This window comes from Abrus precatorius, unplaced genomic scaffold (genome assembly GCF_003935025.1).
Source record: "Abrus precatorius isolate BTA unplaced genomic scaffold, Abrus_2018 Scaffold10, whole genome shotgun sequence".
Lineage (NCBI taxonomy): Eukaryota > Viridiplantae > Streptophyta > Magnoliopsida > Fabales > Fabaceae > Abrus > Abrus precatorius.
This window is the reverse complement of record NW_020874292.1, coordinates 24,656,928-24,672,861: the sequence shown is the minus strand read 5'-3', so window position 1 is coordinate 24,672,861 and position 15,934 is coordinate 24,656,928. Positions and strand designations below refer to the sequence as shown.

Here is a 15,934-nt window from a genome sequence, read left to right as displayed (position 1 = left end):
TTTAAATAAATATTAAATTACAAAAATAAATATTTAACATTAAAAATATTACTCAATGTAATAATAATAAAAAATTAACTCTAAAAAAATGTTTTTATTTAAGAAACTTCCTAAAAAATATTCTCATTTAAGAATTTATACTCAATATATATATATATATATATATATATATATATATATATATTGAGTATGGATTCTTAATTTAAAATGTATTTTAATTTAATAATACTTGTAGAGTTTGCAAAAACTAAATAAAAACTTAATTTTTAAACTTTATTATTTTATCATGATCAGATAATATCCTTTGTGATATAAAAATATCTTATACAATTTAGTTCATTTTTTATTTCATAAATTCATTTAAATTTTTTATTCAAATTTAAAAGTTTGTATTTTCTTTTAAAAAATGTAATATATTATTTTATTATCTTTTTATTTCTCTTATAAATTTGACTCCTTTTTCTATATTGTCATCCTTTAACATTTTTTAATTTACAATCTATAATATTTTTTATAGCATGATTAAAAAAAAAAAAAAGAGCTCTAGTGTTTGACACGAACGACAACGAATCAATTGTGTATAACTTCATAACTTGCCTCTGTGTGACTAAAAGTTAGGAGATACATAAGGCGATTTGGAGAAAATTTTCAAATTTAATTGCATGAACATATATTTCGAATTCAATTGTTGTAAAGATATCAATTATCAAAGACCATTAAAATAAAATAATCATATATGGGTCTTTGTATTGTGCAGCTATGTCTCAGGCGGTGGCAGGGTGAATCATACTACTTGCTAAAAGCTAACAAGCCAAAACTGATGATGTTTCTTGCTGTTTTAAGGTGTCAACAACATGAGCTATTACTCCTACACCAGCATTGTGAAGCCTTTCATTTTTCACCTGAAATTCAAGGAGTACTCATGTGAAATACTAGATCAATGATATTATCATCCTTGAAAAGATTCAGTGGAAAAAGTACATGAATATTATTATGAGCAAAGAAAGGCCAGACTGCTGAGTGAAAGCTGACATCAACTTTTGTCCATCCCAATTGCTGCAATCCCCGTATCATCTCCTCTATTAAAAAAGATGTTAAGTGGTTTTAGTGATATGGCAGCAATGACTCAGAATGTAAAATAGAGTATCTTCAGTTACTTATGGGTATAGCAACCACCTTCTATAATTTCATGATATTCCACAGTATTCTGGGTATTTTGTGCAATCTCCTTCGCTTTCACTGCCTCCTGAGGAAATTGAGGCCCATCATGAGGAACTGGGGGGCAGTATTTCATATCAACAACATGCTTGTATCCATCCAAAGATTTGCGTGGAGACTGTCAATACAATTAGAAAATGTTATTACTCTATAAAAAATAAAATATTCACAATCTCAAGTTTGACAAATCAAGCGTATTTTTACACTCAAGGGATGCTGGCATCAACACCATACCCAACATCTAATTTGCAGTGTCAATTGCTCTGATCCGTTGTTTAGTAATTATTTCAGAAGGACAACCGTTAATGTTAAAGTAAACCAGTAATCCATGGATGCATGATGCATATACAACTTACAACCACTACCTTATGCATTTTTTAACACAGGCCCTCATTTTAAGCCAACGTGTTGTGGCTCTCAGTGGATGACATTTCTACTTTGTATTTACAATTATGGCAGGACATTTGAGACAACGTATGGCTACGAATGAATTGAATTAGCGGTAAGAAGCATATTAAAACATGAGGGCCAGGTAACTGTAAAACTGGCAAGGTTCAAGAGAAAGTACAGTAGTGCTTTCTGAACGAAGTGAAAAATAATGCATTATAGCCAGGCGTTGCTGGTGTTCTTAATTCTCTTGTTTTTGTTAAATGTTAGATTCTTGGACAATGTATCACTACAACTTTATTGTGCTAGTTTCATAATTTGTCTCATTTGTTATAGTTTGATTCTAGATTGTTAAGATCCTCTAGAGAAGTTTTGAATTTATATTTGATATTAATCCTAGATACAATTATTTGAATGCTGGAGATCATGAACCAAAAGAAAAGAAGAGATAATCCATGAAGAGAAATTATCATATTCACCTTACCAAGTTCGATTTCCCTTCTTATAGAGGATGTACGCCACCCAACCATATCTATATAGAGTTAAAGAAATAACACAAATTAAGGAAGGGCGAGCCAAGAAGTTTGTCGCTGATATACCAAGTAGGCTGTATTGTACTGAATGAATATATGTTCATTGCTGAATGGATACGATCATATGATACATTAGCATAAACCACACGACATCTAAAAGCTCCAAGTGCAGATCTACAAAACAGAAAATTCAATAAGCAAATGATTACTTTATTGAAACAGAGGAATCTATTGTCATCACAGAAAGTTTCTTTCACTTACATGAATTTTCCATCCTCACAATCAGAAGCCATTTTCAAAAGAAGAGGTGGTTTTTCGGGTTTACCATCAGTAAGGAATAGCTGACGACCAGTTTGACCAACAAAAAATGGAGCTATAGGAGCAGCAAGCTTTTCTAGGATTGAGATACCAAACAGAAATGGAAGCTGAAAAAAGTGTATTAAAAAGTAAAAAAATATTGCCAGAAAAAAAAAAATTCAAAAACTCTGTTCATCTCTTGAAATAGATACAGTAAACATGAGAAAACGATGGTGGGATTCCAGTATAGATGAGACATCTAAATGAGGAATTAGAGTAACGATGCATCCAATTCATTCATGATTTTGTTTGATTCATTGTGAATCACTTTGTTTAAACTTCTGGTCGCACTCACGGAAACCAATAATTGAGTTTGACAGAGAAACTAAAGTAACGAATAAAAGATGGGAAACGAATAAATATGAACATACTAAGAGCCTAAGAGAAGGAAGCACGTAGGTTAAACAAATATTAGATTCATTCTCCCTAATAAAAATCTTAGGGTTTTTATCACAGATAGCACAAAATCATAGTTATAATTATTGAATATTTTAATGAAGTTATAACCATTATGACAACATTAATATGTAAGCTGTGAATCATCAGCGTAAAGCTTTAAATAAATATTAAGGAAAAAAACAACAGTGCTTTAGATTTTCAGATACAAGTCCACCACATGCATAATAAACAATAGCTCCATAATTTTGATAGTCTTGAACAGACCTGTTTTTTTCCCCTTACACCAAGATGTGGAGTTGCTAAAGTAATAAAATTCACTGGCTCCAACCCAGCAATCATCCCTCTTGAAAAGTCTGTTCTCTGTAAATTTTCCATCATGCAGTTTGCTGGATCACCAGTTTGGCCACTACTATAGGTATCAGTTGAATAAAGGACATCAATTGCGTATCTAGCAAAAAGGCCTCCCAGAGAATGGGCCAGAAAGGATATTTTTTTCAGGCTCTTGGTCTTTTTTACAAGTTGCATGACCTGTTGTGATAAAAAGAAATAGTTTACAACATGAAACAATTCAAGACAGGCTCCAAGCTATCAGAATTGACTTTGGAGGTCCAAACTTTAGACACATAAATTTGTATATAATTCAAGACTCACTTCATCTGCCAATCGCTTTCCTGCTTCATCAATCCCAGTAAGTGTCTTATTATAAGCATTCGATGAACTTGCTGCATACATCAAATTAAATTTTAAGAACTTCTGCTTAAGCATTACTTTTACATTATGGTACACAAGAAATTCAAAATAACTGTCACACTCACTCTATTCAAGACAATTGTCATCATATACAGCTTAGGCTAACTAGTGTGCAACTGAAAGCAAATAGACTTTTCCAGCATTACCCCAAAAAAACCATGGTTTAGTATAACTTGATTTTGCAAGCCTACTGATAACCCCCACTAAGACATGTTTACATTAGGAGAAATAATAGCTCTAACGGGATAATTTAAGAAGTTAGTAACAGATGGGCAGTTAGTTAGGTGGGACAGTTAAGTCTATAAATAAAATGTAACAAGGGAGAATAAGGAAGGGAAAAGTTCAAGAAGAAGTCTGAAATTGGAGTGTACTGGGTCTCTCTAAAAGACAAAACCCAGCATAGGGAAACCACATTGTAACTTCCTAAGTCTCAATTTCAGTTTCTTATTGGAACTGGGTTGAAATCTTAGGATTTATCAATAAAGAATTATATTTTTCAGTAGTCTGTGTACACATCCTTATCAACTACATAAACCTAGCAGTGTCCAGATACATCAAAATTGATCAACTTTGAGTAGGCTAACGTATCTCAGTCAGTTATCCCCAATAAAAGCAATCATTAAAAGATTTTCTAAAATGTTAACTTGGTATTGCTTGAATTTTTTTTTTCTGCAAAAGACGCACACATGAACATTGTTTATCACCTTCAACTATAAGTACATTGGTGTAATACAACAAGACTTTTTCCCAATCAAGCACAGCTACAATAACAATTCCAACTATAGAAATGAAAAAAAAAAGGGTATGAAAACAACAGTAAAATGACATGGTTACCATAAATTAAAAAGTCTTTTCCAAGGTGCTCTTTTAGCTCGGCCTCTGCATAAGTCCAGTCACTTGGGCTGTGTCAGTTAAAAGAAACATCAGTCAACTTTGTATGAGGCTAAACTAGACAGCAAAAACCAGCAGAAATAAGTGAACAAATGCTGGACATCCTTTCATCTATAAATTGTAGTAAAATCAAAATAAAAAAGGGTGTACGAATAACTAAAGAAATTTTCCAACATGCATTTGCTAGAGAGATTATGCATTGCTTCTAGTTCTGACAGAGGGTTTTCTTCCAGAATTTAGACATATGAACCCTTGACTGATTATATCTACCTGTGTTTTTACATACTTCCAAAGAGGAAAGAAATTCCACCAAGTTATCCATCATGAATCTTTACAATAACTTAAAAAACATGTAATTGTTAACAAAATGAAAGAGAAACTTTTATGGCAAAGTATTGAGCCAAAAATAATTGCATGTTACAGTATTGCTTTACTGTAGAAAACTTTTTTCTTTACCGTGATGAGACTTCTTTCTGTGGCCATATCCTCCCATTCATACCAAATACTACTCAAGGAAAATCTACATTCTCCCTTCAAACCCTAACCTCAGTCCATACTGGAGAATCACAGAACTCATTTTTCTAGATAATTAAACAAATGCTATGTAGTTAGGGAAAAGACAAAAGAATTTTAAGAGAGCCCTAACCAACAACATTTTATAGTAAGATTTATAATATAAAACAAGACAAAGATAAGAGATATTGGAAAATGAAAGCCATAATTTTTTTCAATTTTTATTATATATTTTTAATGCAGTATATAAGCATAAAAACACTAAGCATGTTTAATTTTCTACCCATCTTTAGCTCATATATTACTAACTTTTCACTCAAATATGAACATACAAATATAATAATTCAAACAATTATACCTAGACCAGATACCATGGACAAGAATAAGGAGATGATCCGGATCATTCTTCAGATTTCTGGTACTTCCAACAAGAGATTTTCCTTGAGTGGCAGTAATCATAGCTTGATCTCTAAGGGGTGTGATCTTTTTGTCCTCAGTTAGCACCTGCATGAATTAATCTACCAGCATTACTGAAAATTCAAAGAAAAATGTTGACAGTAAAATTTTACATTATGATAAATATGGTATTTTACTAAACATATTGGAAACATATACATAAAAAAGGAATGATAAAGTCAGAGAATGGAGAATGCAAGTCCAGGAGGACATATATTCGTCTATTAATAAGGAGAAAGAGGAGACATTTTTCCATTTTTGTTCTCTTTAAAACATTTAACAATTATATGATACGTTCTCTCTCCACATTATCTAAATTTCTTCCCTTTCTCATCTCACCCTCTTCACCTCCTTATTTTATAAACAGTAACACAAATGCGATTATGAAAAAGAAACATCATCCTGTGGTGGACTTTACAACAACAATTCAAGAACTGAAAGGGATGTCATGTCATTAGGAAGAAAAATGAGATTAAGTTTACACCTTGAACTTGAAGACACAGTAAATGTCACTATATTGAATCAAATAACTTGATTGAGATTATGAAGCCATGCAAAAGATGATATTAATAAGATAAAAAATCTGAGTCTTACAGCAGGTAAATGTGAGAAAACAAAACCATGGTTCCTGGCAATAATCATAGAAGAGAAGTCTCAGCAGGAACAATGAAACATTGCAGTAACGTCCAAATTAACCAATACAGCAAAAGCAAACTGCTCATTATGTGCTACCATGTACTAACCAATGCAGAAATATGAATACAGTACTTTGAAAAAACCGGGTAATGGGACATGCCAAGCACTTAATATTCAAAACATCATAGTAAAACAATTGGGCACGGGCACGCTTACAATCAGACATGAAAGAAATTATAATTTCTACCATGGATAAAACCATAGTGAAATTTAAAAGGAGATTGTCGTAGAATATAAAAATAAGTATATATGATTACAAAAAATCAAGAGATCATGATAATGTCTTGATATCAACTATACATTAAGATGCCTAGGTTTTAAAAAGTAAAAAAGGATGTAACCGCTGCTACAAATTGATATATAAAAATGCTACTACAAAACTTTGCGCAAGATAATATCTGCTCTGTCAGATGATGGTTGTCAGTGAGAAATAATGGATCATTAAAATAGCAGTGTATCTAAAACTTCTATAATGCCTGTATATTTGAAACCTCTCTACTTTCGCAATCAATTCCAGAGTTAAACGCGTTGATCTAGTAAGGTATTGTAATGCCCCTTTTCAATTTCCTCTTCTTTTACTTGATGAAGAATAAGGGTCTCAATGATTAAATCTTCCCAATCAATATCATCAACTACCATTCCTCTTCTCTTCTTCCTTCTTCTCTCAGGATAAGGGTTTTCGAAAAGGCCAGGATTCTCAGTATCACCCATATCAGCATCTAACGGATGGTTTTACCAAACTAAGTATTAGATAAAACATATTCGTGTGCTGATTATCTTAAAAAATATATAAAAAATAATAATAATTAGAAATATTTATAGATGTAAAAGGTAGAAAAAAAATAATTGAAATTATTCTTTAAACTAAGTAGATAAATTAATATTAATGATAGAAAATACTTACATATTGATATTGGAAAAAATCAAGGGTTGCATACAAACACACACAATAGGCTGCTGAACAGTTGCACAAAGCAGTCCATTGTCTGACTGTAGTACATGAGAATAGCTATCAATGCTTGCCCTGTTTGGAATCTACTTCAGAAGAGAGAGAGAGAGAGAAAAGGTCAAAAAATTCAAAATTGGAATGAACAAGAGTAGGATCATTATATTTATTTTAAAAAGTGATGGGAGTAACTAATAGAAACGAGACCTGAGATGCTTTGCAATGCCACAGTTTTCTATAACCCATTGGAATGCTGTATCCACCCATCCTCCATCACAACCATGGCTTAAAGGGTCAGAATCAACGATCTCTTGCGCTGAAAGGTTTATCAGCTTTTCCTTTACTAATGCATTAATTCCTTCAATAAAACCGGTGGCTGAGAATGCCCAACTGCTGCTTAATAAAAACAAATATTTATAAGAATATCAAGAGTTTAATTTTTTTATACAATATTAATATTAACTTAAAAAGTAACATATACATGTGTAGCTACAATATTATCTTAAATGATGCAATTATATATTTATATGTTATCAAATAATTTGTATAATTATAATTTGGCAAATAATAATTAATGCCTTTAAGAATCTGGTTAAAGAATAAAAAAAATAGTTATAAAATATTATTTATTTTTGTTAATAATTTTTAACGCATCCTAATATGTTTTTTAGTAAAAAAAATTCTTTTAAAATTTTAACAAACATGCTTAAAACATTATAATTTTTATTTGAAAAAGTTTTCAGTTTTTAGCTTAACGTATGAAAATTTTATTGTTGATTTTTTAAATCAATTATAAATTTCAATGGCTAGCTGATTGTGCAATAAAAGTAAATTTTCATACACACACATAACCAAAAGGAAAAGAAAATACAATATATGGTCACAATTATTTACAAAAGCGTTGGCTATGTTCATTTGTTTTCCTATTTTAAAATTAATTGATCATTGGACAATTACTATTTATCTAATTGATATTAGCTTTATATTAATCAATTTTTATTTTTTTTTTACCGGCTCTATATCAGGAACTAAAAAAAAAAACAATTTAGATAATGTTAGGATTAAGATCTAATAAGAGATCTTTCTTTGATTTTTCAAGACTACTAATCTAACTTTTGCAACCACCGTACTACTTCATCTAAATATTAATATAAGGACTGCATGTATATTACAATGAACGGTTCCACGTTAGTATTTCACATCAAATACTATCAAGTTGTGTTTGCATCGAATAATTTAAAATTATTACGTTGTAAATATTTGGATAATAAAGAAAAATATTTTTAAAATATTATAATATAATTTATTTTTTGAGAGAATTTAACTATCTTTTTATTATACTTAACTTTTTTATTTATCGTTCATAATTTTTATCATATTTAACTTTCACTTTAACCATTCTTCATTGGCTTCATATTTCATAAAATTTTGAAATTCTTCCTTCTTCAATTACAACCTTAAGGTGTGAAAATGCTTTGTTGAGGTCATTTTGAATATCTTTTTATCAATTATAAGAATACGTGTGGATAAAAATAGAGGCTTTTTTATTTAATTAATACATATTTAAAAACAAATTCTTAAAATAAGATTTATTTTAAACTATTTCTTTGTCTGATTTTTTTTTTCCAAATCATTACCAATATCGGCCATGCACCGACGATAGCGTTTATTTTATTATATTTTATTAGTCTATCGGCCACTCACGTCCGATATTATACCAAAATATGACATGTGAAAATTTTAAAACGCCAGAAAAAATTGAAAAAAAACAAAAAACTAATATCGGAAAAGAAGGGACGATAGCAATTAATTTATTAATTTTTGCCCACAGTGTATCAGCCAGATTTGGTCGATACTAGTTTACGATTCGCCACAAAAATTACAAAATATGACTTCTTAGAGCGGTTACTTTAAAACTGCTCTCATAACTCTATTTTAGAGAGCAATTCCTTATGAACCGCTCTCAGTAGTAATTTTAGAAAGCGGTTCCATTTGAACCGCTCTCAAAAGTCATGTTAGTTTTGCTGGATTTTTTGGCCCAAGATTAATAACCTTACTTTGTTGTGAAGATGATGCCATTTATACAACAATAAAAAAGATTAGTAAAAAAATTTCATTCAATAATAATAATAATAATTTATATTTTACTAACATATTAATAATACATATTTTATAAAGGTGAAACAAATTTTCTAACAAATCATTATCACATTGTAATGACATCATATTATATTCATTACAATATATTATAAATGCAAAAATCAGGTATATAAACAAAATTAAATAAATAAATTCTTTTTAAATATACTAATCTATATTCTATACATATTATAACTAAAGATATATAAATTTTTAATTATTCTAAATAGAAATCTACATAAATTTTACATACAAATTTTATATAAATACAAAACTCTAATTACTAGCATAAAATTAAATTACATTTTAATTTTTTCATATTTTCAATTTAAATCTACATAAATTACATTAAATTTATAATTATATAAATACTATTACGTTTTTTAAAGTAAAAAAATATTATTTTTTACATACAAATTTTATTTAAATACAAAACTCTACTTACTGCATAAAATTAAATTATATTTTTATTTTTTTATATTTCTAATTTAAATCTACATAAATTTTATATAAATACAAAACTCTAATTACTAGCATAAAATTTAATTATATTTTTATTTTCTCATTTTTCTAATTTAAATTTACATATATTACATTTAGTTTATAATCATATAAATAATATTACGTTTTTAAAAGTAAAAAATTTTATTATTTACATACAAATTTTATACACACATTTCATATAAATTATGATTACTGCATTTAAAATTTTAAAATTTTAAAATTTTAAAATTTTACTTCATTATAGGTGTAAAAATTATTTATTATAATCAAACTAAGTATAAATTATTATATTTAGTTTTATATAATTATTTTATTTAACTCAATTTTTAGTTTTATATAATTTTATTTAATTCAAGTAAACTATATTTAATTTTATATAATTACAATGCCTGAACGGTTTCGCTAACTGCAGGGTGAAATAAACTTTCGTCAGTAGCAGCGCGAATCATCTCAGATGTTGCCACGTATATCAAAATCTTTCTAGCCGTCTATTTTAAATGTTAGAGAGCGGTTCATATGAAACCGCTCTCTAAAATAAAGTTATGAGAGCAGTTTTAAAATAACCGCTCTAAAAAGTCATATTTCGTACTTTTTGTGGCGAATCGTAAACTAGTATCGACCAAATCTGGCCATACACTGTGGGCAAAAATTAATAAATTAATTGTTATCGTCCTTTCTTTTCCGATATTAGTTTTTTGTTTTTTTCAATTTTTTCTAGCGTTTTAAAATTTTCACATGTCATATTTTGATATAGTATCGGACGTGAGTGGCCGATAGACTAATAAAATATAATAAAATAAACGCTATCGTCGGTGCATAGCCGATATTGGTGATGATTTGGCAAAAAAAAGCTCCAAACAAGAAAATAGTTTAGAATAAATCTTATTTTAGAAATTTATTTTTAAATATGTATTAATTAAATAAAAAAGCCAAAAATAGAAGTATCTTGGAGTGTCAGACAAACCTTTTCCTTGCCTTTATTTTGTCTACATGGTAGATTGCAAGCATACGTAACGTGGCTGATTTATTTCAAGTTCGTAATAATATTCTTAGAATACAAAGCTAACTCAACCATATATAATTTGATACAATTAATTATGAACAATAAATAAATAAATTTTGATAATCAAATACAAGAGCATTGATATAGATAATACAAAAACTTAATATTTAAGGATTTTAAGGCTAGATAAGTTGAGAGAAAATAAGCAATCACTCCAATTAGCAAAGGTTAAAGAAAGATGAAAACAGGATACTTTGCATCTTGCAGTTTCGTTTCGCTTAAACAAATTCACCATTCCTCTTCCCTCTCTCAACCCGTCTTCATACTCCCTCCTCCTCCCCTGTCCCCCACTTCATCTCCTCCCACCCAACCCTCCACTTAACCACCCCCCCCCCCCCCCCCCATTTTCCTCTCACCTAACTCCTCTCTTCTTCTACTGTCTTACTTAAGTAAAATTTTTTACTTTTACTTAAACAAATTTTATTAATTTAAATAAAAATAACTTTTTGTGTATTTCGTTTAAATGAATCAAAATTTGGTTAAGCAAAAATAGACTATAAGTTATAATTCTCACTAAAATTATAGAGAATCCAGTTCCAAAAAAGATAGAAGTACCTCTCTCTTTCTCAACTAAAATTAGCAATCACCCCATCCTCCCATCTCTTACCTTCTTTAATCACCTCTTTTCTCCTGCCACTCTTTAACATCCTCTCCCCATTCTCCTTTCTTAACATTTTATTGGACTAGATGCTAATTTAAAAAAAGAAAAAGCGGTCAAATTCATTTTCTACTGTACTAGAGATGTTCTCTTGTAAAGAAAAGTTGAAATTATTTTTATAATTTGTCTTCATGTATTTGTTTTGGAATTTTAATAATGTTAAACTCTTTTCAGTTGAACATTTATGCTTGCTTTTCTTTGTTCATCCACTCTGCACACTTTTTTGTCTGATATTATATACTGCTGTTATGTTCAATTTTAAATCCTATTTGTAAGTATCATTTAGACATTTTTACATGATGATCACTGGGTAACAAAAAAGGAGGGGGTAACTATGCCGATTAGATGTTTTCAGCCGTACAATGTTTATGGACTTCAATAGCATTAGCAATTTTAAAGCAATGAGCCCGAACCCATCAACCATTCCATCTCAACCGCCATACTTTAAATCGATAAATCAAGGATTACGAAGTTGATGGTCCGCCGATGAACCAAACTTTTCTAGATGCACCAGGAACATAACCATAAACAAGAACCCAACTTTCTTTTCCGGTTAAAAAAGAAGAAAGAATTTCATTTTTCAAGCCTTTCCAAGAGTACAAACAAGAAAGCAGTAGAGTTTAAACGATTTTAATAAAATAAACCTTTTTGTTCCTGATCCTTAAACAAAGAATTACAGCAGCTATAAACATTGAGACCTGTATCTAGCGATTAGCCAGCCATGAGGGGTATGATGGAACAAAAAATTTCCAATAACCTTGAGAAAGTATCCACTTTACATGAGAAATAAGAAGTTTACATCATTTATACTCACATCAAGGGTTAATCTTGCTCTATTTGAACTAAGATTTGATGAAATGATATATAGGAAGTATTAACAATTTCTTTCCTTCGCCTCAGACTCAGTTTAAATGCCTAAGGCAAATCAGGGAAGAAGTTACGAGCAGCCTCCAATATCCATGAAGGGTATACGGTTATGACATTACGCATGTATAGTCGATCAGTTGAGACAAGAGAGCTCTAAATAACCCACTTTGGATTTACTCTGCAAAAGAACAAAATTTTAAATTGTTAAGTGACTTTAGATGCAGAAATCATCCCTCAAAGTATGCCAATTTGTTCCCCAAAAATAAATAAATAAAAGAATAAAGATACAAACGGCAGTTAGACATTCCATTCTTTATAGTCTTCTAAAGCATAATAATGTCTGCTTGCGTTAGACTTTGGTAGAATTGTTTTCGATAGAATTAATTTTGAACCACTGAACATAATTAGAATGCATGCCGAAATTAATCTTAACAAACTAAATTGGAAATTGTGTCACAGTATGTAAAATTGATTTTGTTTGTAAACCAATCAGGCATATAGTAGTAAAACCACTAAACCAGCACATAATACGTAAAAAATTCACAAACACAGTTTTGACTAACCTCAATAGCACTGATGATGGGTATATAAACTTCTTGTGATCCTCGTAACGTCTCCCGATATGACTGTATGCCTGTATATTTGAAACCTCTCTACTTTCTCATACAATTCCAGTGTTAAACACGTGTAGATCAAGTAAGGTATTGTAATGCCCCTTTTCAATTTCCTCTTCTTTTACTTGATGAAGAATAAGGGTCTCAATGATTAAGTCTTCCCAATCAATATCATCAACTACCATTCCTCTTCTCTTCTTCCTTCTTCTCTCAGGATATGGGCTTTCTAGAAGGTCAGGATTCTCAGTATCACCCATATCAGCATCTAACGGATGCATAATTCTTTTAATCCGCACCTTAGCAGCATTGATCCTCTCTTGCCTCATTTTACATTTCAATTGACCAGTGAGAAATGATGGCGGCATGGTGTCCACTCCAACATCCTTCTCTAGTAATTTTTTAAGTACAAGCTTTTTGCTCAGTTCTGACTTCCCATCCCACCACTCCCTACACTCTTGAAGATCAAACCATAACCTTCTCCTTTTTGGAGTATTGTCACTCCTTCCTGAAGACTTAGCTTTACGATTCTCATTCAAAAAGTTCTCATACACCATGGACAAGCATTCAGGTGAAATCTGCAGTTTGTCAACATCCCTGATCCCCTGTTTATCAGCATTATGTTCTAACATAAAATACCGAGAATCTTTTCGGGATGTTATGCCATCAATCCCATATTCAAATTCATCATCATGTCTCAAGCATTCAGCAACAACATCAGCCAAATCCAGCCCAGGCTGATCAAAATTCTTCCCTTTGTCAACAGGCTTTGACATAGACTTCCTCTCCATATACTGAATCACAAAGGGTGCATTCTTAACAATGTTTTTAGTATTGATATCCTTTCCCCAAGGCAACACTTGTGCAACTTTTACAAGTGCCTCAAGGAGCTCCTTGTACCTAGCTCTACAAGTGGAAACCATGGCATGAACCTCCTTGGCTAAATCATCCATCCTCACTTCAACATCATTCAATTCAGCCACAAAAACCAAAACCGCAACCACCAACGGAATCGGCCTGCGACCAGTGCTCAAAAACCACTTCACCGCACACTGCATCAAAAATATCCCCTGCATCCGCATTCTCTCCATTATACTCCTCTCAACAGAGGCAAAACTAGGAGAGTTATTAAGAGTCCGTTGCAACGAATGCACTAAGTCGAACTCAGGAAAATCACTCTTCAAGTCCAAAAAATCAACAACTCGCATGATCATTTTACCAAGCTCGTACACATCACACTCAACAGCGGAAGCAATTTCAGCCATGGGCAAAGGTAGATCATCCCTTCGCATAACGACGTAGGCACACGCGCCAATCAACACCTGAAACCAATTGCCTTGCCCGAACTCACCCTCCGTGATAGTAGATATCATGTTTCTGATATCGACGCTTTTCGAAGTTAACCCTAACCTAAACGTTAATTCGTCAATGGAGTTTTGTGCAGTAAACAGTTTCCTATCTCTGTAGGAGTAAAGGCTACCTGAACCGGCCGTTCCAACGTTGATGAAGGTTCCTCGAGGACCATCAATGCCGCCGATTTGGGCGTCGAATTGATCGAATTGTTGAACGACGCCGCATGATGAACACACCAAATCTCCGGAGACATCGTCGCGGATGAAGGAGGTTTTGCCGCAGTTGCTACACGGAGAAGCGCTCGACATGAACGTCGAATGGCGCAGGTGTTTCAGGGAAATTAGGGTTTCTTTGAGGGAGGCAACACTGAAACTGGATTGATACTATTTGCTCGAGAGTTTAAAGGAAAGAAGATGAAGAAACAACGAGAAGGAAAGGTCGTGCAATTCTGGGATGGTAGACATGTGAGGAGGCCATGGAGAGATCTGAAAAAGCACCCCAAAAGACTATGGAAAATTACTCTAAGATATCTCCCGAGCCCTTCTGTTTCGCGGTAGTTCGTTCCTTCTTCTACTTATTATTATTATTATTATTATTATTATTATTTTGCTACTTTCATTCTTCTACTTATTCATCATTGATTATTTTGTCGTCACAATAAAATCACTATTTTAACAAATTTTACTGTATAAGACATCACCATACCAAATCTATAAGTTTATATATAAACGAGTAAGAACCGGTTTGTTTATATTTTTTATTAAATTATTTTATTTTATTTTAAAATATAAAATTATAATTTAATTATAAAAAATAAAATTTCATTAACTTCAATTAAGTTTAAGTATCTATAAATAAAAAAAAATTATAAAAAAAATATATAATTATTAATATTAAAATTATAAAAATACAATAAATATTTTTTTTAAATAAAATTTTGCTGAGTAAACAAAATCTTAAAAAATATACAATAATAAAATTTTATTATATTGAATAATATTAAATATAGTTACATTAAAAATAAAAAAAATTAATTTGTAATAAATCAAAACAAATTAACATGAGATCAATTTTACTTTTGTAAAAAATTTAATGTTTCTTAATCTAATTAAGTAATTTTTATCTCTTAATGTATAAAAGTAGTTGAATTTAAAATTTATTTTCTAAGATTATTTAAGTAATATCAGTTTCACAATTTTAAACTTTTAATTTTATAAATATTAAAATTATAATCTAAAACACCTTGTTTAGTGACATGAACCGAAATAAAAAAAAAATTATTTTAGGAGCAATCTTTGACGAAGTTTCTTCCACTCTTCACTAATTTTTTCTCTTTAATTATTTTTATAACCTCATCAATTTTACAATACATTCCATTGTATAAAAGAATATTGTATAAAAATGATGTAGGAATATAGTTATCATAAACAAAACACCTATGTTTACCTTTAGGATTTAAGGTATAAGCTTTGGGTAATATAGTTATTTCTTTGTCCATGGCAAAGTACCTCCGTCAATGAAGAGTGAGATAATATCCACCTTTCATTTTTCCAGCATCTCCGTCTCTCAATAAATTAGACAAGCACTAGCAGC

General features: G+C 30.7%; 2 protein-coding genes across 4 annotated transcripts; both read right to left on the bottom strand.

Annotated features, from left to right (window-relative positions):
* Positions 1-580: 580 nt before the first annotated feature.
* On the bottom strand, positions 581-7,520 carry LOC113865837 (putative lipase C4A8.10). Of its 3 annotated transcripts, XM_027500613.1 has the most exons (13): positions 7,354-7,502; positions 7,105-7,235; positions 6,099-6,132; positions 5,407-5,552; positions 4,479-4,546; positions 3,546-3,616; positions 3,159-3,422; positions 2,400-2,563; positions 2,257-2,312; positions 2,085-2,137; positions 1,177-1,336; positions 982-1,079; positions 652-902 (listed from the first exon to the last, which is right to left on the bottom strand). In XM_027500613.1, exons 1-13 carry the CDS (start codon positions 7,411-7,413, stop codon positions 804-806), a joined length of 1,404 nt encoding a protein of 467 aa, XP_027356414.1. In that variant the 5' UTR covers positions 7,414-7,502; the 3' UTR covers positions 652-803. The 3 variants fall into 3 exon arrangements, with proteins under 3 accessions (XP_027356429.1, XP_027356414.1, XP_027356421.1); XM_027500628.1 differs by lacking the exon at positions 6,099-6,132 and having other exon boundaries at positions 581-902; positions 7,354-7,520; XM_027500620.1 differs by lacking the exon at positions 7,354-7,502 and having other exon boundaries at positions 666-902; positions 5,407-6,896; positions 7,105-7,129.
* A 4,540-nt stretch (positions 7,521-12,060) lies between these two features.
* Positions 12,061-14,896, bottom strand: LOC113852654 (plant-specific TFIIB-related protein PTF2-like). Its single transcript, XM_027482984.1, has 2 exons — positions 12,941-14,896; positions 12,061-12,555 (listed from the first exon to the last, which is right to left on the bottom strand). The coding sequence occupies exon 1, from the start codon at positions 14,647-14,649 to the stop codon at positions 13,039-13,041; it is 1,611 nt and encodes a 536-aa protein (XP_027338785.1). The 5' UTR covers positions 14,650-14,896; the 3' UTR covers positions 12,061-12,555; positions 12,941-13,038.
* Between the last annotated feature and the right edge of the window lie 1,038 nt (positions 14,897-15,934).